This window comes from Geospiza fortis, unplaced genomic scaffold (assembly GCF_000277835.1).
Source record: "Geospiza fortis unplaced genomic scaffold, GeoFor_1.0 scaffold29, whole genome shotgun sequence".
NCBI lineage: Eukaryota > Metazoa > Chordata > Aves > Passeriformes > Thraupidae > Geospiza > Geospiza fortis.
In genome coordinates this window covers 94,166-117,130 of record NW_005054349.1, presented here as the reverse complement: position 1 = coordinate 117,130, position 22,965 = coordinate 94,166, and the positions used below count along the sequence as shown (strand labels likewise).

Genomic DNA, 22,965 nt, shown 5'->3' with positions numbered 1-22,965 from the left:
GAAGAAAAAGGATATGGATGAAAAAATGACACACCAGAGAGATGCATGCAAACAACTCAGCCTGGCTGTTGACTTTCCTCTTGTGCAACTGTAACGTCCCATTCTGCAGCAGCTGCCAAAGGGGTCAGCGCACGCCCGGGCTCTCTGTTACCGTCTCCCTTTCCATGGAGATGGGAGCATCGCTGCTTAGGGCTGAAGGCTGTGCTTGCATGGTGCTGCCTGTAACTGCAGGGCAGGAAAACTGGTTCCATGCTCCAGCTGGCAGAGGGGATGGGACTTGCATGGTCCAAAGGAGCAAACCCAAGTGAGTGCAGGTGATAGATCAGCTCAGAAACAGCCCAAGGTAGGTGGGTATGTCCCTGGAATGTGCAGAGCAGTAGATGCGATTGGAGCTGTGGAGCTACAAGATTAAATATTTGTAATCACAGCAAACTGTCCCCATGCTAAGCATGGATTAAATTTCTTTAGGGTAGAACATGTCTTGCAGTATTGAGTAGCTGAGTCAATCTGCAGACATATTCTCAACAAAGAGCAGCCTTCGTACTGTCCGTGTTGGACTTTGGTGCTGCTCTGGTGTGTCTGTGTAAGAGGAGGAGATGCTGCAAGCCTCCAGGGCTGTGAGAGAGGACAGTCCCCTTCCTATTTGAAATACGCCAAGCGTACTCAAGGAGCTCTGTGTGGAATGCAAGAAAGGGCTGTTTTAAAGGGCAGTTCTAGCCTAAAGGTAATTAAGACTTGTGTCCTTATTAAGCAAGATACACTCATTAATGTGTTGGAAGTGTTTGTAATTAGATGGTGTCTGCCAGGAGAGCGTTAAAATAATCTTTCCTGTTCATTGGATTTGTGTATCTGTGGTCTTGATCTGCAGGAAATCATGTATTTGGGGATTAGCAGATGGTGCCATGGTGGTACCAACGAGAGGGACTTTTTGTAACTCTTATCTTTGCTTCATTAATGGTAGGATTTGTACAGTCTGTATGAAGTTGAGAGCATTTTTCAGGTGTTAGAGGGGATTGAAGTGTTTTGGAAACTCGAACTGCCTTCACTGTTCTGGTGGTGATTTCTGAAGAGTACAAGGTTCAGGTTATTAGTCATGGAAAATAAGCCCTTGCTAACCATGTATTTCTGTTTCACCATTGAGGATTAGCAACACCAAATTCTTTAGGGTGAATTTTTTTATATATGACAGGGTTTGTCTTCCTGTAAAAATGTGTAAAAAAACTATATATTGCAATAGCAGAAAATTCCATGTGTGTTAATTCTGCTGTGGAAAATATGTGTGTGTTTATACATAGATCTGTACATACAGCCTCAATCTCTTCAGCTCTTGATAACAAAAATAGCAACAAAATCTTTCTTTCCCTCAAGGCCAGCAATAACCTTCTTGGTGATTTTCAGAGGAGTCTCTGCTCTGCAGACAGCACTGATTCCTTCCCTGTTCCCAGCCTTACACTCCAAATGCTTCTGGGCTCCCCTGCCATTCCCACGCTGCCTGCCAGTGGTGCCCCAGGAATTCTCTGGCTGTAAAGGAAATGGAACTTGTCGGTCCTGAATGATCACCCTTTCCCTGTAGAGACATGGGGGCTGCCTAATCACCACTGTCACCCTCCAGCACCATGGGCGGCTCCAGCAGCCAGTGTGAGATGTTTTGGGCTCGACTGACTGAGTTCATCTTTCACAGGTGTTTGATCCACATGATTTGTACACTGGAGATCAGTTCTCCAAGGTCCTGAGCGCATTAACAGCCGTAAATAAGGCTACTGAAGGTAAGAAAAAAAGGGTTCTTCAGTTGTCCTTTCAAACTATTTCTTGTGTGTATGAAGGGCTGTTTTTTAATTTTTGTTAATTCCTACTTTTTGGTGATTTCTGGAGGTTTGTCAAATTGTGCTGCTAGCACTGATGGCGGGATTGACATTTCAGGCTTCTGCCGACTCTGGGTTAAAATGTGATGTTTCAGAGTTGCTGCATGAACTCTGCAGAGCTCAATTATCACTTTACACTGAGGGACCTCTGCTCAGTTTTGAGCATTAAGCATTAAGGGGCCTCAAAGTAGGTCAGCATAAATGATCCTCAATGTAAATGAACATGCACCTCCCAAAATGCAAAGATGAGATTTTAAAATAGTTGTGTTTTAAAGCTGAAGAGAAAAACAGCTTCATCTGCATAATACCTTTCCTGAATGTCAAAATAAATGTTGTTGCTAGCTGCTCAGTCGATTGTATTGATGTTTTTCTCTCTCTCCTCTCCCTGGCTTTGTGGAGTAGGCTCCTGCATCTGAGAAGCAAGCTGATGGCTTGTCCTGTATCCCTGGGAGCAGGACTAGGCTGCTGAAGCAAAACAAATCACCTTATCCTGATTCCATCCCAGATATGTAGCTGTTCCCTACAGATTGCTTTAAAATGATATTCAGTAGCATAGTCTGTGAAAGGAGAAGTTCATCGGGGATGGGGATGGTGGCACAGTGGTGCTCTGGGGAGGGGCGAGAGGATCAGAGTCTTTTTTCTGAGATGATGAGGAGCAGGTCTGCCTGGTGCTGGGAAGAGTTCACAGCTTCTTGTCATAGAGGTATGTTAGGACAGACTCCTGAACACCCACCAAAGTCCAGCACCAGGAGAAGAGTTCCATTTCCCGCTTGCAGGTTACATTTGAGGTGGTTTCAAGGAGGAAATTTCAAAATGAAAACTCATTACTTTCCTCTCATGGGAAGGCTTTTATTTTAGCTTACTGCATTATGCCTATATATTATATAAACTGGTGTATTATTTATTGTGCATATATCATACATCAACATATATAATAATATATGTCTAATAATAATATATAATGTATAATAATAATAGTATATACTTGTAAACCTCCTCCTACCCCCTATGATTTGTACATACATATGTGTGCGTGTGTCTGTGTGTATAACGCTGCTCTGAAGAAATTCAGGTTCTGAGGATGCTGTTCTGCAGCCAGGACTCAGCTCTGCTAGCAGCTCACTCTGTAGAAGTTTGGGAATGGGAATGCAGCCTCAGCCAGCGTCAGCACCTCCTCAGTTACCAACAGCACCTGCTGACCCTGTGCAGAAGCTCTTGCAGTTCAGTGTGATGGGGGATATAAAATGTAGGTTAACTTGACTGGGAGCAGCCTCTGCAAATGCTGCTGTTATGATTGATATTTGCTTCATTAATCTGAACGCAAAAGGAGAGAGAAACTCTCTTGCCTCTGTCCTTGCCTGTTTCTGAACTGGAGGGGTGTGATGGGGTGTGTGCTGACAGGGTGGCAAGGCTGCAATGCCATTTTCACATCCGTCCCTTTATTTATAGCCCCAGCTCCATCCTTCCAGCCACTCATGTGCCAGCTCAGCCCGGGACAGGGCTTTGCTGAGGAATAGTTCCTGTCATATTTTAGTGACGGGGCTATAGAGAAGCTGGGATCCTCTTTGGTTTCATGGCAAACATCTGTTTGAAACATCTATCAGGATGCTTCAGAGAGAAAAGCCCGCTCTGTTGGCCAAATGGGTTTTACATGGGGAGGGGTTTTGCAGTTTCCACAGATGTTTGCCATCCTCTTGGTTTCATGGCAAACATCTGTTTGAACATATGCTTTCTGTGTTTAAACGGTAAAAAGCGCAATGCCTGCGATATAATTAGCTGCTCAGGCAGAGAGCACCCTTGGGAAAAGTACAGGGTAAAATAAATATATGTCTCAAACATTTACTTTTTGGTTGCTTAGTCAAATTCCTGAGGAGCCTGTGTCCTACAGACTGCCACTGCAGATGGTCCAGTTTGTCTGTTTTGCCAGAGGCCACAGGCTGAACGGAGCATCAGGGTAAGCCTGGTACCAGCTGCTGCAGTTGCTGCTGTCACCAAGGCTCTGACATGCCTGCACATCCCAACACCCGCAGCACTGCTGCATCCCAACACCCTGGGTGGAGGCAGAGGGAAGTAGGTGTCAGCTAAGGGAAGGTTGTGGGAATGTATTTCTGAGCATCCATTTAAAGTCCAATCCTTGTGTCTTCCTTTGTCTTCATGGATCTTTCTATGTAAATAACTTGAGGCATCATTTTGTAGTGAATATACTTGTAGTTCAGCAGCTGTCCATCAAAACACAGCAATACAGATAAACATCAAATAAGCACCATGATGCTTTTTGTCTGCAAGAGAGGGCAGGGGAGGAAAACCAGCTGTGCTGGATCAGACAAGGCTCATCTGCCAAAAATAGTGTAGGAATGTGAGCAGAAAACCCAGCTATTTTAACTATAGTTTGAGCAACATATGGCAGCAGTGTTCCGTGCTGGACCAGACATAAAATAGGACACTGTCATGATGCAATATAAATGATGAGCTTTCCTGCCAAACTGTCAAAGGCAGTTTTACATTTGTTTCTAGGTTGCTGCAGATATTTATAAAAGCTTTGGAAGATTGGGAGGGGCAGGGAGAGTCATAAAATCCACAGTAATGGAGTAATTTCCGTGGGACTGTGGCTGATGACTTGAATAAGTGAAGTCCGGACTCAGGATTTATGCCCTCTCTTTCAGAAGGAATCAAGGGAAGAATATCTCACGCTGGCAGCCAGCCACACCCCTGGCCTGTGAGTCACCAAGAGCAGCCAAAACCACTCTGCTCAAATATCAGGGTGCTTCAGAGAGAAAAACCCACTCTGTTGGCCAAGTGGGTTTTACATGGGGAGGGATTTTGCAGTTTCCACAGCCCAGAAAGCTGGGAATTCACCGTGCAGTTGTCAGGCAGTTGTGTAATGAGCAGGACAAGAGAGAAAACTGACTGACTGACAGCTCACAAGGTTTACCATGGATGTTGTCCATCTCTGGAGCATGGACTGACTGGATGGTTTGTGAGTATGGCATGGCTGGGCTTTGTAAGGCAGCAGCGCCTGGCAGCCATAGTCAAGGACCTGGTCCCCACTGTGCAAGGCTTAGGAGAGAGACAAAGCAAGTGTCTTCCCCAAGAGCTCACAGTTTGTGTTGTTCCAAGTCCAATCTAAGGATGAGGTATTTTCCTATTGAAATAAAAATCCTCTGAGGAGAATAACAGCCCAGCTGAGTTCCTGTAACTCCTACCAAACTTCCCCTTCAGAATGAGTTTTCCATGCTGACGTTCAGACTGGAGGAGAATGGAGGAAAAGCAGCCTTGCAGTTTGTCTTTTCTGATTTCTGCACACATTTTATGGCTGTATCACCCTCTCCTCTTGCCGTGTTTTCAAGGCAGAATTCCAAATGTGGTCCACGGACTTGCACACCCAGCACAGGGATTCCTGCAGACTGCTCTGTTCTGCTTTTGAGGTCCATGGAGACATGTGGTCCCCACTGCAGGTGGAAAACTGCAACACTGGAATGCAGAAAGGTCCTAAAATCTGAAGAGAAGCTACAAGACCAATCTTAAAAATCCCTCATGTTTACTGAAATGATATCTGCTGTTGTGTCGTTTGAGCACCATGGGACACACAAAGGAGGTGATCTGAGTGGTGTCCCACAGTGTGGTATGGGGTAGAGTAGCAGTGAAGCACTGGGAATTACTGTGTGGCTTCTATCCCATGTTTTTACACCTCTGCAGCATCCAACAGGATTCTGGGGCTCAGCACTGCCAGATTCTGCCGGAGCTAGAACTGCTCTTAGCAACAAGGCTACTGACTCAGTCTCTGCACAGTTAGGACCAGGAAAGTTTTTACCCTCTGGCAATTTTTTTGGTATTAATATAGAAACAAATCACTAATTACAAAAACAGATGTGTCAGAGCAGCAGCATTGTCTCCAGCATCAGGTGGGGAGAAAAACAAGCCTAGAGACTGGTTTGCAAAGCAGGGAGCTCTGAGTGTGAAGGAGGCAGCTCCAGGAGCTGCTGGGATGGTCTGAGCCTTTCCATGAGCAGTTCATCTCCTGGGGATGACACTCCTGTCCTTCCTTGGCATGGCTTGAATCCCTCTTTCACATGACTAATGGCAATGGTCCATGAACAGCAATCAAAATAGTGCCTAGCCTCTTTCAGCTGGATAATGAACCCAGAAGGACTCCTCTAAATAGAGGAGTGATTGTGTTGACCAGCTGTTCAGCATTCCTCCCTGCTCAGTGTGGATAGCCCACACTGCAGCTGCAGAGGTGACCTAAGAGCACTCAGTGGAGAGCTAAACTTTGACACACCTTCAACAGTACTTACTTTGATCCCAGAAACACCCCCAGTGGGAAATCACAGTACTGGTACTATTCTACTTTTCTACAGTTTTAAGGGGAATTTCAAAGAAGTACTGCAGTTGGATGTGTGGCTGCAGAGCTGGCACAACCTAGGAGTGCCTTGAGATGCAATTCAACTTCTTCCCTGATGGAAGGGTTATCCCAGCCCAGAAAACCACCCTCAGTGCTGACTGGGAGTACCCATGCTGCAAATGCCATGCACTTGCTGTGTTGCTCTCATAGATGCTCTTTGAACTGTTGTGACCTATTCTGTTCTCTTTACAGGCTCTTTGCTTTGCTGTGATGTGGAGGGATGGTGGACAGCTGAGTAAAACTCAGATGTTGTTTTGTTTCCCCAGATCAGCTGTCAAAAGGGCCATGTTCGCATCTGTCCTCTCTTAACTCCACGGCTGGAGACCCCCAGAGTGACTCCAACAGCACAGCTTCCCAGTCAGCGAGGGTGTTGCGGAGGCAGTCCAAGCCTGTGGTACCCTTTATTTAACGTGTAATCGTGGGTTTGGTGGCCTTGGGGGGAGGTTGTGATTGGTGTCTCTGGGTCAACACCAGAGGTTGTTCTCCCCTGATCTCCATCATGGGTTTGCTGTCCCAGTTGGAGAGAGTCCTGCAGCTTCTCCAAACTGCAGTGTTTCTCTGTGTGACATGAGAAGAGTGATTCTTATCTGCCACCCATTGCACTGGAAAACTAAATTAATGCTTGGGACGGACCTTGTGGTCCTCTGAAGGCAGTGTTTACACAGCAGCAACGCATTATTGGTTTGTTATACAGAGCAATACTGAGAAAACATCTGTCACAACAGAGAAGAAAAATAGCTTGTCCTAGTTGTTTCTGTTTTTTTCTGACTATTTACTGATGTTTTTCCACGTTTCTTTCCTTAGGAGATGACCGAGAATGGCAGTCACCAGCTGGTGGTAAAGGCCAGGTTCAATTTTAAGCAGACCAATGAAGATGAGCTCTCTGTTAACAAAGGAGACATTATTTATGTCACTCGAGTTGAAGAAGGGGGCTGGTGGGAAGGCACCTTGAATGGAAAAACAGGCTGGTTCCCAAGCAACTACGTCAGAGAAATCAAATCTGCTGGTAAGCAATGCTTTCAAGGGCTGATTGAATGAGAGTGGCATAATGCAGTGAGGACCCTCAAGCCTTTGGGAAATTGCTGCTATTTATTAAGGACCATTTGTGTACTTCAGGCAGCTGGGCTAATAGAAAGATGAACGGAAGGGTAAAGTGCAGTGTTTCGGATGAATTGCTTGAGAGCTGCTTCACCTTCTTCCCACCACATTGTGCATTTCTCTTGCTTCCCCCAAGCCCCAGCAGCATGTAAGCAGGGATATTGTCAGAGGATGAGGACAGAGATGGATGTGGGTCCCCTTTGTCCTGGAGAGCTGTCAGTGTCTGAGCTCAGAGCTAGCTTTTTGTTAGAGACCTTGGTCAGGCAATGTATTTGTGTTTGATCCTGGCTTTTCAGGCATCAGTGGAATGGATGCTCACCATCACTATGTGGAATCCGACAAAAACTGCATGGCCGCAGGGCATTGTCAATGTTTTGGTCCAATAGTGATGGTTGATTCCACAGAGTACATTTTTCCCCAGATGCTTCTGCTGCAATGTTGAGAAAGGAAGAGAGAGGGGATGATGACATCTGCCTTTATTGAGCTTTGTCTTGAGTGTCCTTAACATTTTCTGTGATGTGTTCGTACCCAGACGTAGGGTGGTGATGATGTGAAGGCCTTGCCCAACTGCCCTGTGGCATTACACATCCATTCAAACAGCTCACCCCTGTCCAGGCCTTTGTGTGAAATTAAACTGTTTTTTTGCAAAATACAACTTAACTCCTTAGTGCGCCTTGAGCACTTACCATAGACAGAGACCAATTGTGTTCTTGGTGCTGGTTCTGTGGCTCAGCATCTGCTCTGGCCTCAAACACTGAGATGCCAGCAGGAGTCTGCAAAGTAGCTACAACATGTGCAGCCCCTGTTAGACATCCTTTCTTCTACTCTAGCAAAAATAAAGCAAAGGAGGGGAAAAAAATTCACAGTATAGTGCTCAGAATTAGGTCGGTTTTTATTTGATTCTAAATGAAAAAAATCATCTCATCTCATCTCCCACTGTTTCCCTCTGGGAAATGATGTCTGAGCTGGAGCAGGAAGTTGTAGCAGGGATTGAAGGCTTGTCTGGCACAACTCAGGAATCACTAATTAACTCAGTGAAGGGAGAAGAGAGATGTTTTAAACAAAGGAGAGCAAACTTGAGTCCTAAAGGGAAAATCAGGTGGGAGCTGCATGACGTGACAATACCTCACTGAAGTTAAGGGCCAATCTCCCGTAGATCCTGATGGAAGAGCCCATGAGATTTTTCTGTCTGCAGAGCTTTTCCCTCCAGATCCTCTCTCAGCACCATTTCATGTGACAGGAGGGTTCATTGCCCTGGTGTGTGCGTGCTCAGGAGATGTGTCTGTATTGCAAGTGAGGAGTGAGGGACCATCAGTAAACCTTCCCTGCCCCGGGAATGCTGCTGGAGCTGCAGCTGGCAGGGAGCTGCTTTTCCCACCTCCACCTCTGAAGTGTAAGACTTCAGACACACTCTGAATGGAGTTACTTGTTTTTCAGCAGTGTCCATACCTCTGCTGTGTCCTAGGTGTGCCCTTTGGGTAGAAATACTCTGTGATTCTGTGAAATAACTGTGGAGCTGAGCTCTTCTGAGCCTTTAGCTGGAAGTGACAGGAAGCACTACAAGGGTGATATTTAGACAGTACATAAAGAGAATAAATTTATCAATTTTAAGTTTCTCCCCTGCTATCAGTGTGCAAGTAATTGCCTTGTGTGAGCAATTGCAGGGAGCCAGGAGAGCCTGCCTGCTGCACATGGCACGGAGCTGTTTCAGTATGTGCAGTGTGGCCAGGACTGGGGCAGCCTTGCATTGCCTGCCTGTCCCAGTCCAGGGGGAGCATGGTGTTGCTGGGAAGGCCATGCTGCTGGAAGGGAAGGGGCTTCTCTAGGGAAGGAAAATTGGAGCAGGGATTTGTCCATATGTGTGTGTGTGTGTGCGCGCGTATGTCAAGAGCTGGAGGCATCCACATGGATTTATCAAATGCAGAATGAGAATTGATTTCCAGGGTTTTGTGAGCTTTTCATTTAAATCTACCTTCATTCAGAGAAGGATTTTGCATCACAAGTGACTGTGGGGATAGGAGGTCAGGATATTGATTTGAGTTGGCTTCAAATGCCTTGTGAATCACCTGCTAAAAAAGATAGTACTTGTCCTTTCTGACAGACACTCAGTTTTAAAACCAAATTTAGTGGGCCAGGTGAAGCAACCCTATGGTTCCAAACATTGACAGATACTGGGCTGCTGCCAGGGATTTTGGAGCAAACCTGGATGTTGGTTGGGCAGAGGCTGCACAAAGCTTCTGGTGTGACTCGCTTGGCCACTGTCAGTGTCGTGCGTGCCACTGGTTTTATCCTAGTTTTTTTTTTAATGGGGAAACAAACCCTGCAATTGAAGTTTTGTGGTCAGAGGGGTGAAGTTATATTTGCTGGACATAATGTGGCAGTGTCTTTTCCTGGTGGAATAATGAGAGCTGTGCACTGTAATTTATTAATGGGTTTTTTTTTTGTACAGATAAACCACTCTCTCCCAAAGCATTGAAAGGGCTAGAAAACACTCAGATGACAAAGAATTATTACCCTGTGGTAAGTTTCGAAGTGCTGATCATACATTTTAAGAAGTACCATGTCATTAATCTTCTGAAGTAGCTCCTTCCCTTAAAAATCATTGATGCAGTTTTAACAGCTGGGGATGTGACTCTCTGTTTAAATGCAGCTGTTTCCATTCCCTTGATTCAAGACCATTGAGACAATAAACCACAAATGGAAGTGGCTGCAAGGTGTCAAAAGTAGAGACTTGAAGTAGACAACTGAGATATTTAAGGAGAGGTGGCAGCTTTCAGATCAATGCAAGGGGAGAAGGCACGGTATTTCCTGTTGATAAAGATGGGGAGATAATGTCATGGTGTAAGCAAGCGAAATCAGGGCTCTGGCCCCTTTCTTGGGTTTGGCTGGAGATGTTACACCCCATGGTGCCTGTCCTAGGCCTCTGCCAGCAGCTGCCGCGCTCAGAGAACGGGCAGCTGCCAGAGCGCGTAGCCTGGCTTTGTAACTGGGCTTGGCTTTGGAGCAGCCTGCCAGGCCATGAATTGCTGCTGCAGAAGGGGTAGGGAAACACCCCCTCCTTTTCATATTGCTGCCGAAGCAAAAAGGTCTGGTAAAATAGGGGCAGCTAGCACAGCCCCCTGTGTCCAGGCTGTGGTGTAAGGGAGTGAAGATGCCTCATGTGAGCATCCCTGGCTCTCAGTGCTGGAGCTGAATCCTGCTCATCAGTATGTCTAAATATATATCAAGCAAAGCAAAGCAGAAGCAGTATGTCCAGGGAGCTGGAAACCACCTCCACTGTCTCCAGACCTTATCAACACTGAGAAACTGGAGTGCTGACTGGGAGTGTGCAGGCACTGTGTTTGTCTGCTGTGCAGCCAGAGACAAACCAGCCACTGAAATGGATTAGCAGGACCAAATCCAGATCATTATTACATCCCTGAAGTGGCAAATGAGGTGTGCCCTGCTTGATCTGCCACAGAAGCCATCCTTGGTGCAGCCTTTAACACCTGCGTTCCAGGCCTCCCCAAGTTTTCAAAGTAAAATCTCAATATTGGACCACCAGGACTTCCCTGAGTGTTCTGGGTTCTGCATTAAGAAATGTAATTTCTGGACTTAAGATATGCTTCCATGCTTTGCCAGACTTGGAAGCTGATGTCATATTCTTTTGACTAGTTTGCTAGTACAAAGATCTTCTCAGCGCTCTGTCTCTCTCCCTAGGTGTTGCAAAATATTCTGGAAACAGAACGAGATTATGCAAAGGAACTACAGTCACTTCTGGGAACTTACTTAAGACCCCTCCAGTCTTGTGATAAGTAAGATAAAAGGGCATCTGAGATGGAGAGGACGCTGTGGGAGCCTTGGGGTGTCATGGACAGAGGGCACGTGTTTAGACATTGTCCAGTCAGGAGAGATGGGAGAGTCGTATTCTAAGGCCTCTGTATTTCTGTCACTTCTCCCTTCCCAAAATCTTCGTGTGGGAAGATTTTTGTGCTCTCAGCCTTGTAGGCCTAAATGAGAGTGTTATGACTCTTAGGATGACAGAAGCAGGCGCATTAGCTTTGGAAACACCCAGCCTCACTCATGGAGCAAAGAAGCCCCTTACCTGTTGGACCTTCCTCCCGTAGGGAAACCCATGGCATGAATCCCTGAAGACAAAACTCTCTGTCTGTGCACACACCTCCCTCCCCAGCTCTGGCTGCAATCCCATCTGTCTGTGTCTATTAGACAGCTAAAGATCTGAGAAGATTAGTGGGATTAAGTGATTTAAATCCAATTAAGATAATCCTTGGCAGCAGACTCCTTCTCTAGGAGACTGTGGTCTGTAGCTCATAGACCATGAATTTTGTGTTCTGTCCGATGCTGTATCTGGGGAAGGAGAAATTTTTGTGTCTTTTTGGAAGGTCTGCTGACGAATAAAAACGCGGTGCTCCTGAGAGCAACTTCTCTTTGATGGTGACTGGTGATGTGGCTCTTGTAGGCTCAGCACTGGCGACATCACAGCATTGCTGGGAAACATGGAAGAAATCTCTGCTTTCCAGCAAACACTGAACCAAGCCTTGGAAGAAGTTGCAAAGTAAGTGTGTGTCATAGCACAGAGGTTGTTAAGTTTTTTAACTGTAGCTAAAAATAATAGAAAGGCATGTTCACTAATATTTCTCCTGACTGCTGTCTTAGACTTGTTAAATATAGAAGAAAATAACAGGACTGAGGAAAGGTTGCAGGCGGTGCTTTGGCAGGAGGAAAGGTAGAAGGAACTCTGAGATTACTGGCGTTAAAGCATCTGCTGAATGAGTGTCACTAGAACTGACACAAAAGTCTGCCTAACCCAAAGATGCAGGCACATGCAGGGTGGGAGATCTGGCAGGCATGAAGATGGGAATTGCCAGGGAGCAAAGAGCAAATTATTAGAGGTGATAATTTCCTGCAGAGAAGCTGACAGACATAATTAGCCTTAGCTAAGGGCTGAAAAGAGATGGGGAAAGACGGAATATTGAGAATATATTCAGGCTATGGCTTCTCCTTCTTTCTCTGTCTTTTCATATTCGTAGGGAGCCCACGGAGTGGTACCCCCCCACCCTCACACTGCCCTTAGTTCCAGCACATCCTCATCCTCATCATCCCAGCTGTAGCTCTGCTGGTGAGACATATCAGGTTGAGTCACAGGTTGTCTGAGGCTGATAATTGGTTGTGATGCTCACTGTCTGCACCACAGGAGCCCAGACCCACCTGAGGATCTCCCTCTTCCTCCTCCCCAGATGGCAGGTGTGGATATTTTGCTCAGTGCTGCAGTTATGAGGTGACCTGGGAATGTCCCTGAGCAGTGGGTAGTTCCTGGGCAGGTCCCTGAGAGTGCTGTAGCTGCAGGGTGCAGATCCAGAGGCTTAACACAGCTGGTGTGTTGGTGTCTGTAGGCTGCCTGAGAACCAGCAGCGTGTGGGAGGCTGTTTCATGAACCTGATGCCCCAGTTCCGCTCCCTGTACCTGACGTACTGTGCTAACCACCCTTCAGCAGTGAATGTCCTCACACAGCACAGGTAAGTGATGGAGAAGGAGATCCAGACTCCTTTAAAAAGTTAACTTTTGTTATTAATACTTGGCCTGGCATGGCTGTTGACCTATGTTTTGACAATAGGTCAATGCTATTTCCTGCTGCTGGGACTTTGGGCTTTTCAGCAGGGCCTTTCAGCTTCAGCATGAAGACAACTCACCCTGCTCATGTTCAGAGCTGATCTCACAGGTCCTTTTTTGCACAGGACTCCCACCTTGGGTCAAACAGGCAGCCTCAGCTTTGGCAGTAGCATCTTCTGTGATTTTTACTTGCTAAACAACCCAAATGCTGTTTCAGGTCTACTGATCAAGTGCTCACACACTGACAAATGGGAGAGTGTTCCCCTGTGGCACCACGGTGGGGAGCACATCACTGGAGAAGGAGGATGGTCATCAAGTCACCCCTTTACCCAGTTTATTCATTGAGCTTCTATTCAACCAAATGGTTGATTTTCAGGGTCATTGGTAGAACACATTAATAACTTCTTTCTTCAACGTGACCCACATGAGTAGACACTTGAATTTGTGTGATGTCCTGCTCAAGAGTGTGCCACGCCAAGATGCTACAACTGTGTCATCCCTAATACAGGTTAGCTGTCTTCCCTGCAATGATGGGAAAGCCAGGACCACATGCATAGTGCTTAAGTCTTCCCATTCTGCAATGGGAACTCACGGTGTATTTACTTACCTGCTGAAATCCAGCTTTAATTTAGTGTAACAACAAGCCTGGCTCCAGCAAATGACTCATTCATGTGATTCCTCAGTCTGACCCCTTTTCCTAAATCAACCAAAGAATCAGCTTTGGCAAATGTGCTGACGCACAGAAGCCGTGTTCTCTGGAACAATGTACGTGCAAACACCTGCATCACAGTTTCCAGCAGGGTCCCAGTGCATTGCTGCAGCCTCCTCCAGCACAACACCAGCCTATGCAGCCCCCGCCCCCTCCCTCCTCTCCCCATCCACCAGGTACCTGCCCCTGTGCCACCTTGCTGTGCTGGGGGACCGGCTGCTGGCACCAGTGTGCCCCAGAGCTGTGCATTCCAGCACCTGTGGCCGCACGACATCCTCTCCTGCTTTCCAGAGGAGGAAGGTCTTGCTTGGGTAGAAGCTCCCTGCCTGCTCCATGGAGAGGGTGGGGGGTGCTCAGAGGGGAGTTTGTGCTGCCTTTAAGGCGGCCCAGCTCAGAGCAGAGCCCTGGCTATCAGGAGAGCATGGGCAAAACACAGCCCTCAGCTCTGAGAACCCTCCTTGTTGTGGTTTTTTTGTTGTTGTCTCTTTTTATAGTGATGAGCTGGAGAAGTTCATGGAGAGCCAAGGTGCGGCCAGCCCAGGCATTCTCATCCTGACCACAAGCCTCAGCAAACCCTTCCTGAGGCTGGATAAATACGTGACACTGCTGCAGGAGCTGGAGCGGCACATGGAGGTGCGTGGGGTGTGGGGCTGCTGGGCAGGCTCTGCCTGTGGATGCTGCCAGAGCTGCTCCCTGAGCTTCAAGAGACTCCTCTGCCTCTTGGTATTTGAGCATCATGTGGCTAAAAGTGCTTACCACATCTCCAAGGAGATGTCCCATATCCCCCAGACATTATCCACCTTTCAGATTAAAAGTGAGAAACTGGTGGAAGAGTCTGAGGAATGTTATGGAAGCACATTACCTGTTCTTCACCCCAGCCCTTCCTCAAAGATGGGCCATTTCCAGCACAAGTAAAAGCAGAGTCTAGGGACGGGCTACACTTGCTGTTTATTTGCACAGCCAAGAATAAATCTGTGGTTTTGTTATCATTTGATGAGATTCCTAAGCCTCACTCACTCCTGTGGCTCTCAGGCACATTCCTGCACATTCCCACCCCTTGCCCCAGGGTTGTGCTCCTGGGTGGAGGCAGATCTGCACAGACATGGATCTGGCCACCAGCACAGACACAAGGGTAGAGAGCGAGCCCCTGGGAGCAGGGAGAGCGATCAGGGGCACAGAGACTTCGTTGGCAAGAAGCAAGTGTGCTTCAGGACATTTCTTGCCCCAGGGACTGTAGAGATCTCTGCTACTGGAGCTCTGCTACTCACTGCTGGTGCACTCCAGCTCCAGGAAGGCAAAACTCAGGGGTGGTGCAAGGGGCTAAAGAAAACAGAAGTAACAGTCTGTTTTTAAGCAAGTTTCCTTTTTCTCCTCATCCAGTTTTAATTACCAGTTAATTCAGCACATTTATCCATGACCTACAATCAAGCCAAAGGATTAAAACTTCTATGCTTGAGCCAGGGATGTTCCTGCATAGGAGAGGGCATGAGAGCCTGCAGGGTAGGCACAATCCAGACCTACCTTTCCCTCTCACCTGGCTGAGCTGAGCTGCAGGGACTGAGCTGAGCCTGGCTGCAGCCACCATGCCCATGCAGGGATGATGTGCTCTGTGCAGGATATGCATTGTGCTCTTTGCCTGCTCTTCGCAGGTGGCTCAGCAGTGGGTCTGGGGACACACACGTCACCTATTTGTCCTGGTTTCTAAGCTGAGTGTGGGAGTTTTGTTGCATGAATCAGTAGGCCTGAGGTTTAAGCTGTGATGCTGTGGGAAGAGGATGGCTGTGTGCAGTGTGGATGTACACCACAGCATTCCCTGCACTGCTGCAGAGCTGCTGAGGGGGCAGGTGTGTTCAGGGCAGCCACTCGTCCCACATTGCAGATGAGCAATGCCAGGCTGCAGTGGCAGGTCCATCACAACCTTGACACCTTATGATTTGCTTGGCGTGAGGACTTGGTGATGAGGAGCAGGGCCTTAGATCCAGAAGAACATTCTGGGAGAGTACTAGCATACAGCTGGGGTCAGAGATAAGGGGCACCATTCTGCTTTTACCTGGCCCAAGAGCTCTCTGCTTAGACATGCCCTCCCTTAAAGCCAGAGTTGAAGCCCCCTTGATGGTGGTGGGTTTCCACCCTTGATGGGCAGTGGCTGGAATATCTGGCACTGCAATGGAAGTTTCCTTCCTGAAGGTGTGCCCTGCACCACTGCCTGTTTTCATTGATTTTTCTTTGCAACTCAGATTTGTTCTAAGTCCAGTCATACCTACTCTTGCTCTGGCCACTTCACACTCATTAAATTGGTATCAGTAAATTGCATAGCTGCCTTTTGCCATGCCATGTTGAAGTGGATGGTGGGGAAGGTATGTGGGAGACTTTGACCTCCTCCTGAAGACCATGCTGCCTGTATCCTCAGCCCTGAGTGTAGTGGAAAAGTAGGTGATGCTCAGGGTGGGTTAATGCTCAGGGTGGGTGCTGCTGCTGCTGATGGCTGAGGAATTTGCTCTTCCTTCACTAGGAGGCGCATGCAGATCATGAAGATGTTTTGAAAGCCATCACATCCTTCAAGTCCCTTGTGGTAGGTGGCAATTCTTAAAATAGAGCCCTCCATTTCAGGTCTGCATTTCATGAAGAATGAGTCAAGCCTGACATTTGTCTTCTCATTAGGAAAAAAGGTCTTTTGGAATGGAAAAGATGGGTTACAAAGAAACTTCATTTCACATTTCAAGCCTAGAGCTGCTCCTCTGGCTGTGGCAAGTACATGCTGGCTCTATGGTGCCAGAGCAGAGATGGTGGATCTCCAAGTTTCTCCTCTATTACTGAAAGCCATGTGTGGACTGTGGTGGCAGCAGGGTCCCTTTCATGTCCTATTGCCTTCAATCTCTAATCATTTTCCACCTGAAACTAGACCACTCCTTGCTCATTGAGAGAGAGGTTAGCGTGGCTGTGACCGACCCAAGTGCTGGTGCCAATGGGAAGTTTTGCTGAGGTTTGCTCCACAGGCATCAGGAGGCTTGGACCACATTCCAGTAATTTGTGGCTCCAGGTGGTAATTTGTGGCCGTTGGTGGGGATCAGAGAGAATGGGTGAGTCAGAGATAACAAACCCATTTCTGTGAACTCTGTAGCCTGCACCCCTCAAAATCCTGCTGCACTGAGATAAATTAGAAGGGGAAAAGCCATCCATATGCACAAAGGTTTTACCTGGAAAAGCTTTTTATGGAAAAAACTCTAGTCTCTCTTGCTTTGTAGCCACAGAGGACCTTTCACTATAATCACTCCAGATATGGTCCAGCTTCCTTCCTTTAGCATAACAGATGTCACCTGTTTGTGACAAATGCAAGTGTTTAGCAGTGCAGATAAAAGATGGGGAGGAGAAAGTTCATAGAAAACAGGAAAGGGTGATCGTGTTACATTTACTTAGAAACTCAGCACCCTTTCCATTTATTCTGGAAGCTAATAGGGGAATAACTCATTTAAATTACAAGGTGTCATTAAACTTTAGGAAATCTCGTAAGCACTGGATGGTTTTACTTGAAATGTGTACTTGGGTGATGAGTAATTTAATGTCATTATGACACAACTAAAGAGGTTCAGTGTGAATTTGAGGTTAGACGGACAGAGATGCCCCTTGTGATGGGCATGTGGTCCTGTTATAGGACCAGGAAGGCTCCCAAGCAAAGGCAGGGAGGGACCAAAAAGCTGCTGTGAGTCACAGCGGTACCTCTGCAGAGACTGTGATGAACTCCTGTGGATTATATTTGGATTTTTATCCTGGGAACGTTGGATTCGGACACTTGGGGAGCCATCAAAACATACAATAGTTGTAGAACCAGAGTAAACCCCAGTTTGGTTCAAATGTCATTGTGACACAACTAAAGAGGTTCAGTGTGGTTTCAGTCTAGACCCAATGCAGCCTCTCTCTTTGCAGAGCTGGATAGTCAATGAATTGGAAAGGAGGAAAATCTCTGTCAGATAAAGGGGTTTGGAAAAACCAAGCAGCTGGTGAAAATAGCCTTGGTTTACCTTTGCAACAATTTCCCCCATTGGCAGAAGGGTCAGTTAAAGAAAGTATTGCTTGGATCTGCAGGACTCTGTTCAGTCAGCATTGTCCTCTCTTGCTGAGAGGTGATGAGATACTGGTCACTCCCTGGAGCTTCTCCAGTCCCCAGCTGCCCAGCAGTGGTGCAGTCTTTTCAATAACAGCACTTTCAGAAGATTCTTTTTTGTGCTAATCTACAGCACCACCTAGTCCTGTTTTTGGGATCCCAGATTTTGGATGGAAAATATCCACCCATCTGACTTGTTGGGGACCTTGCAGTGCTACAAGTTCAACTCTGCTGTTTGGACAAAACTGGCAAAATCCCTCTAAGCAATAGCAAAATTAGAGACATTTAACTGTGCAGCCGTCTTGGTTTGGAAATTGTGACCCTGAACTCTTAGAGGTAGGGCTGGTTTGGAAAGAAAAGTTTGCTCAGAGCAGTTTGCAATTTCCGTGACATTTGAATGTAATCATTACTTCATAAATCACTGGGATGTGATTTTTTAACAGACTTCATGGCATGGAGCCAGAATAGGCTTTTCTGATCCCTGACATGACCATCTCTGAGCCCACAGGGCTGTGTGAGTTGTTGCTGGTGAAACTGGGATGGTTTGGGTTGGCTTCTGCCCTTCAGCTAACAAAGCTCTGCTGTGATTCCCAGTCACAATGCCAGGAGTTGAGGAAGAGGAAACAACTTGAGCTGCAAATCCTTTCTGAATCCATCCAGCGCTGGGAAGGAGAGGACATAAAAATGATGGGAAATGTCATCTACATGTCCCAGGTTATGGTGCAGTCTGGGGGAAGTGAGGTGAGTGTGGTGTTCCTTCTGTTGGCTGTAGACTTCATGTCTGAATACCCACTTGCTCCGAGGGTAAGTGATGTGAGGTGGTAGTTCCTCTCCTTCCAAGCCACAAACTGATGACAAATAATGCTGGTAAATAATTTTACCTTGGGAAGAGCTGTGCAATGGGACTGTGCATGTCTTTGGAGTGAATCAGGCACCCTGTAGGCTTAGTTTCAGGCCTTTGGTGACCCACTTTTCGAGAGAAGAAGTATCTCAGTGTCGTATAGCGCATTAATTTCCCTCTTTCTCCCCTGTGACTTACTCTGAGAAATGAGAGCGACTAGAAAATGTCCTGTGTGCATCACAGGGGCTGCTCTGACACCCCATCCCAGAGCTGACTGTGTTTTGGAACTAACTGGAGTGATTCTTGTCCTACTAGTCCTAATGCCTCACACCAGTGCCTGACACAGACCTTCCACAGTGGTGCTAAAGCCATGTGTGCTGCATGCTCAGTGTGGGAAAGTACCTGTTAGCACTGAATTTTTGCTGTTGCAGTTTTTCCCTGGGAAGGGAAGACCTGTAAAACAAACCCATGCAGTATCTAGTCCCAAAAATCTTTCTTGTTTGGGATGTGGAATGCTGGGCAACATAAGGGCTTCTGAGGCACGCTGCAATGATTGGAAGAGGATTAGCAGGATGCAGACAAAAATCTCTGCAGGGAAAATTGGTACATAAATGAGATGCTGTAAAGAAAGAAAGCCAGAATAGCTGGTTTGGGGGTGATCTCACAGGCTGTGATTCCAGCTGCAACAGGTTCAGTTTGCTAGAGGCAGGTGCTTGTGATGCATTGCAGACTGGACTAACTTAAATTCTTATTCCCCCCAGGAGAAAGAGGAGCGGTATTTCTTGTTATTTTCCAATGTTTTGCTGATGCTGTCTGCAAGCCCACGGATGAGTGGGTTCATCTATCAGGTAGGCCTGCTTAGTTTGAAGTTGCAAGGCGTTTGGTGTAAAAGTGCAAAACAGATCATCCTTATCAAATTTGAGTCCTCTGCATCCTTTGAACTCTCTGATGTGATGCAAACACCCCAGGCTGGGAACCAGGGCTTGGCTTTACCATGTGCCAGGGTAGTCAATGACTTTGTCGTGATCTTTGGTTAAGCAGCATTTGGTAAGCGAATGCTGTGAAATTAAAAAAAAAACAAACCAAAAACCTCAAAACCTGTTGTTCTACCTGCTGTTTTTGAGAGTAGGGTCTGTGTCTAAGGTGTCCTGATCCAACTGTAGGGTTTCGACCAGCCAGCTGGCTCTCAGTTTTGTGCCATCTCTGGAAATTCTTACAAAACCCACTGCAGAATGCATGAAAATTCCAGTCCATGAGGTACTACTACATATAACTCTGCATTTCTTGTGTGTTACCATTTTACATACCCTCCAATGGCTGTTGAGAGCTTGGCTTTTCTCCAGCTCTCTGAAACCATCAATACTGCCCGGAAAAGGATGCTCTTGTTTTGATGTGTCATTTGTCGTAGCAAGGAAGATGAGAAAGATTTGGGAAATATTTGGCTGGGTTTTCTGGCTTGACCCACTGGTGGGAGTAAGGTGAGCAGGCAGTTCAGAATGCAAATCAGAGGGATGGGGAAGGCTTTAAGAAAAAGGCAGGGGAAATTGATCCTTCTGACTTGACTGTAAAAAAGGTTTGCACTAAATGAAGGGAAAGGGTGGCAGATGAGCTGGGGATGACTCAGTTGTCATGGGAGCCTCATCTCTGGGGTTTGACCTAGTTGTGCAGGGAAATCCAGTTCCATACATTAAAGGAGACTCTTCATGCAGTCTGAAGCCTTCACAAATTAATTTTAAATGGCAATTTCCAAAGAGAAAGGAAACAGCAGAAACAAGCAGAACAACACCTGCTGACACTGACTGCTCTTCAATTCTCCCAGGGAAAGCTGCCTTTGACAGGAATGATTCTGACAAAGCTGGAAGATGCCGAAGGGAATGAGCACATGTTTGAAATCACAGGTCAGTTGGGCCCTCTGCCTGGGGCAGTCCTCCCAGTGCAAGCAACAGTTGCCACTGGAAGTACTGGTCCGCCTTCCACTAACCCCCTGCCATGATCTTTCTCCTGCTCTTTTACCATGTGTTGTCCGAGTTTCTGAGTAACTCTGTCCTGCTTGAGGCAATGTCCTCCAAGTGCCCTGGAGCTCTGCCTCTGGCTGCCTTTGGAGACCATAGTGCTCTGTATGGGACAAATCTCTCGCCCCAGTAGCACTGCTATGCATTGGTGCGCCCTGTCTGCATCCAGTAGCCATGCCTTGTAGCTCTGCGTACCTCATTTATTGACAGATACATGGTTCTGGTCATGAGGGAACTTTCATCCTATTTCCCCATTCAGTGTATCTCATTACTTGTAGGTATACACAAGTCATTTCATGCTCAGTGCCTGGGCTGCAGTGCAGCTGTATGTGCTGGTGGTATTTAGTGACAGAATCCTATTCATCACGGAAGTATTGTGTTTAATGACCTTCAACATTAAATAATCCTCACACATTCATCTTACTTGTTCCCTTAGCATTTCTTGCAGCTCCCACACTGTCAGTGGTTGCCTGGAGCAGGATGGGCAGTCTCATCGTCATTGTAGATGAGATGCTTAGGGATGTGGTTTAGTGGTACACCTTGCAGTGCTGGTTTAATGGTTGGACTTCATGATCTTAGATGTCTTTTCCAACCTTAATGATTGTTAATGATTAATGCTTCTATCTTTGCCTTAACCTTTTTGGAGCCACTGGACTGTGCAAACTGAGGAGCCATTTCCTGCTATGCTGAGCTGATCTCACCCTATGTTTCCTCCTGAGTCTCTATCACTTGCTAAAGACTGTTATTTAACCCTCTGCCACAGGGAACATGATGGAGCGGATCACTGTGTCCTGCAGCACCAGCCAGGACTTGCACGAATGGGTTGACCACTTGCAAAGGCTGACCAAAGGGACATGCAGCACCGTCTCCAAAACGCAGTCCTGGAGTCCTCATTCAGTAAGTGTCACCTCCTGGCCTCTGCTGCCTGGGTTCCTCACTGCTGCCTGAGCTCTGTGTTTCAGCAGCACCCTGACTCTGAGGTAACACAACAGCTGTAAGACACATCCTGCCTTTTGCTTTGTAACCATGTTGTGCTTGTACCATTTTACATGTATCCTGCCCTATTTTTGTTGCAACTTAGGTGTCTCAGTATCTCAACACCTGTCCATCCCCCTCCACTTCTCTGCCTTGTTTGGTGGTTAACAGTCTTGGTTTGCTTCTCATCTATTTTCTCAGACATTTAGTTCAGCTGGGCAGATCCGTGGGCCTCTGGAACCCCCAAAAATCCTCAAGCCCTGGAGCTTGAGCTGCCTCCGTCCTGCTCCTCCACTCAGACCTTCAGCAGCACTGAGTTACAAAGAGGTAACAATCCCACCTGCCTATCCAGGACCCTGATTTCACACAATCCCTAGACCTTGTGTACAGGTTTCATATCCCACAGCAAGGACACAGAAATGTAGGTTCTTGGGGATGTTGAGAGAAATTACTCTGCCACTTTGGCCCTTGTCCTGTGATGGATGTAGGTTGCTGTCCTGGGCTTTGTGCTACACGGGACTCATGAGTACATGTGTTTGCAGGCTGGATGTCAGCTGTTGGCTGCCATAGCCAGCACTCTCAGCTGCTGAATTTCACCAGTCCCACATCTGGGTGTCCCACTGAGCCCTGTTTTTCGGAAGTGCCATGGTGGAGCTGCCTTCTCTCCTCCTTCCTGCCTTGGTCTGAGATGGGGACAGGGCCTGCTCCCTGCTGGAATGTGTTCCAGCTCCAGCTGTGGCAGCAGCTCAGTGGTTCAGGATTGAACCACTCATAGTGCACCATGAGGAAGAGGCAAAATGCCTGGCCATGCTTCTTGTGTCTTCCACCCCGTTTTGGTGGCTGGAGCAGGAGGTGGGCTTGACCCTCCTTTGCCACCCACCCGAGTGTTACACAGCAAGGTCCTGCTGGGAGGCAGCAGCCGAGGGATGGCTTCATCTGCAGGAATCCCAGCCTGGGAGCTGGGAGTTGGTGTGGGAAAACCCAAAATACAGCCTAGTCCTGTTGTCACCCTGCACCACAACTGTAGTGCTCTCCTTCCCTACCTCATGTTAAATTTTTGGAATTACTCACCAGTATCTCAGGTAACATTCCTCTTATTGAGTGAGCACTCTGGGTCTGAGTCAGCTGCCTTTCTTGGTACAGCAGCCCTGGGAGTGTTTCTGCCTCAGTGGGGATGGGGACAGGGAGGGGGCTTGGATCCCCTCAGCCCTCCCAGCACTTAGGGATGGACAGTCTAGCAGCTGGCAGAACTGTGGGTCTGCTGCTTCAGGTAGAGGTTTTATGTAGCCTCATTGCATCTTGTTGCATTTATTTCTTAGAATTTGTAAAGTAACACATTTCAGTTTGGGAATTA

The 22,965-nt window shown here is 47.2% G+C and overlaps 1 protein-coding gene across 2 annotated transcripts in view; it reads left to right on the top strand.

The window, feature by feature from the left end:
• The first annotated feature begins 1,452 nt into the window (after positions 1–1,452).
• The window catches only part of ARHGEF6 (Rac/Cdc42 guanine nucleotide exchange factor 6), a 30,238-nt gene continuing 8,725 nt past the window's right edge, over positions 1,453–22,965 (top strand). For both annotated transcript variants that reach the window (XM_031058813.1, XM_031058812.1), the window contains exons 1-14: positions 1,453–1,766; positions 6,531–6,658; positions 7,069–7,270; positions 9,812–9,882; positions 11,062–11,156; positions 11,822–11,917; positions 12,756–12,878; positions 14,176–14,314; positions 16,194–16,253; positions 18,378–18,524; positions 19,386–19,472; positions 20,444–20,522; positions 21,400–21,533; positions 21,813–21,938. In XM_031058813.1, coding sequence (XP_030914673.1) covers positions 7,072–7,270; positions 9,812–9,882; positions 11,062–11,156; positions 11,822–11,917; positions 12,756–12,878; positions 14,176–14,314; positions 16,194–16,253; positions 18,378–18,524; positions 19,386–19,472; positions 20,444–20,522; positions 21,400–21,533; positions 21,813–21,938 — 1,356 coding nt within the window. In that variant the 5' untranslated portion in view covers positions 1,453–1,766; positions 6,531–6,658; positions 7,069–7,071. The remainder of the gene's footprint in view (positions 1,767–6,530; positions 6,659–7,068; positions 7,271–9,811; positions 9,883–11,061; positions 11,157–11,821; positions 11,918–12,755; positions 12,879–14,175; positions 14,315–16,193; positions 16,254–18,377; positions 18,525–19,385; positions 19,473–20,443; positions 20,523–21,399; positions 21,534–21,812; positions 21,939–22,965) is intronic.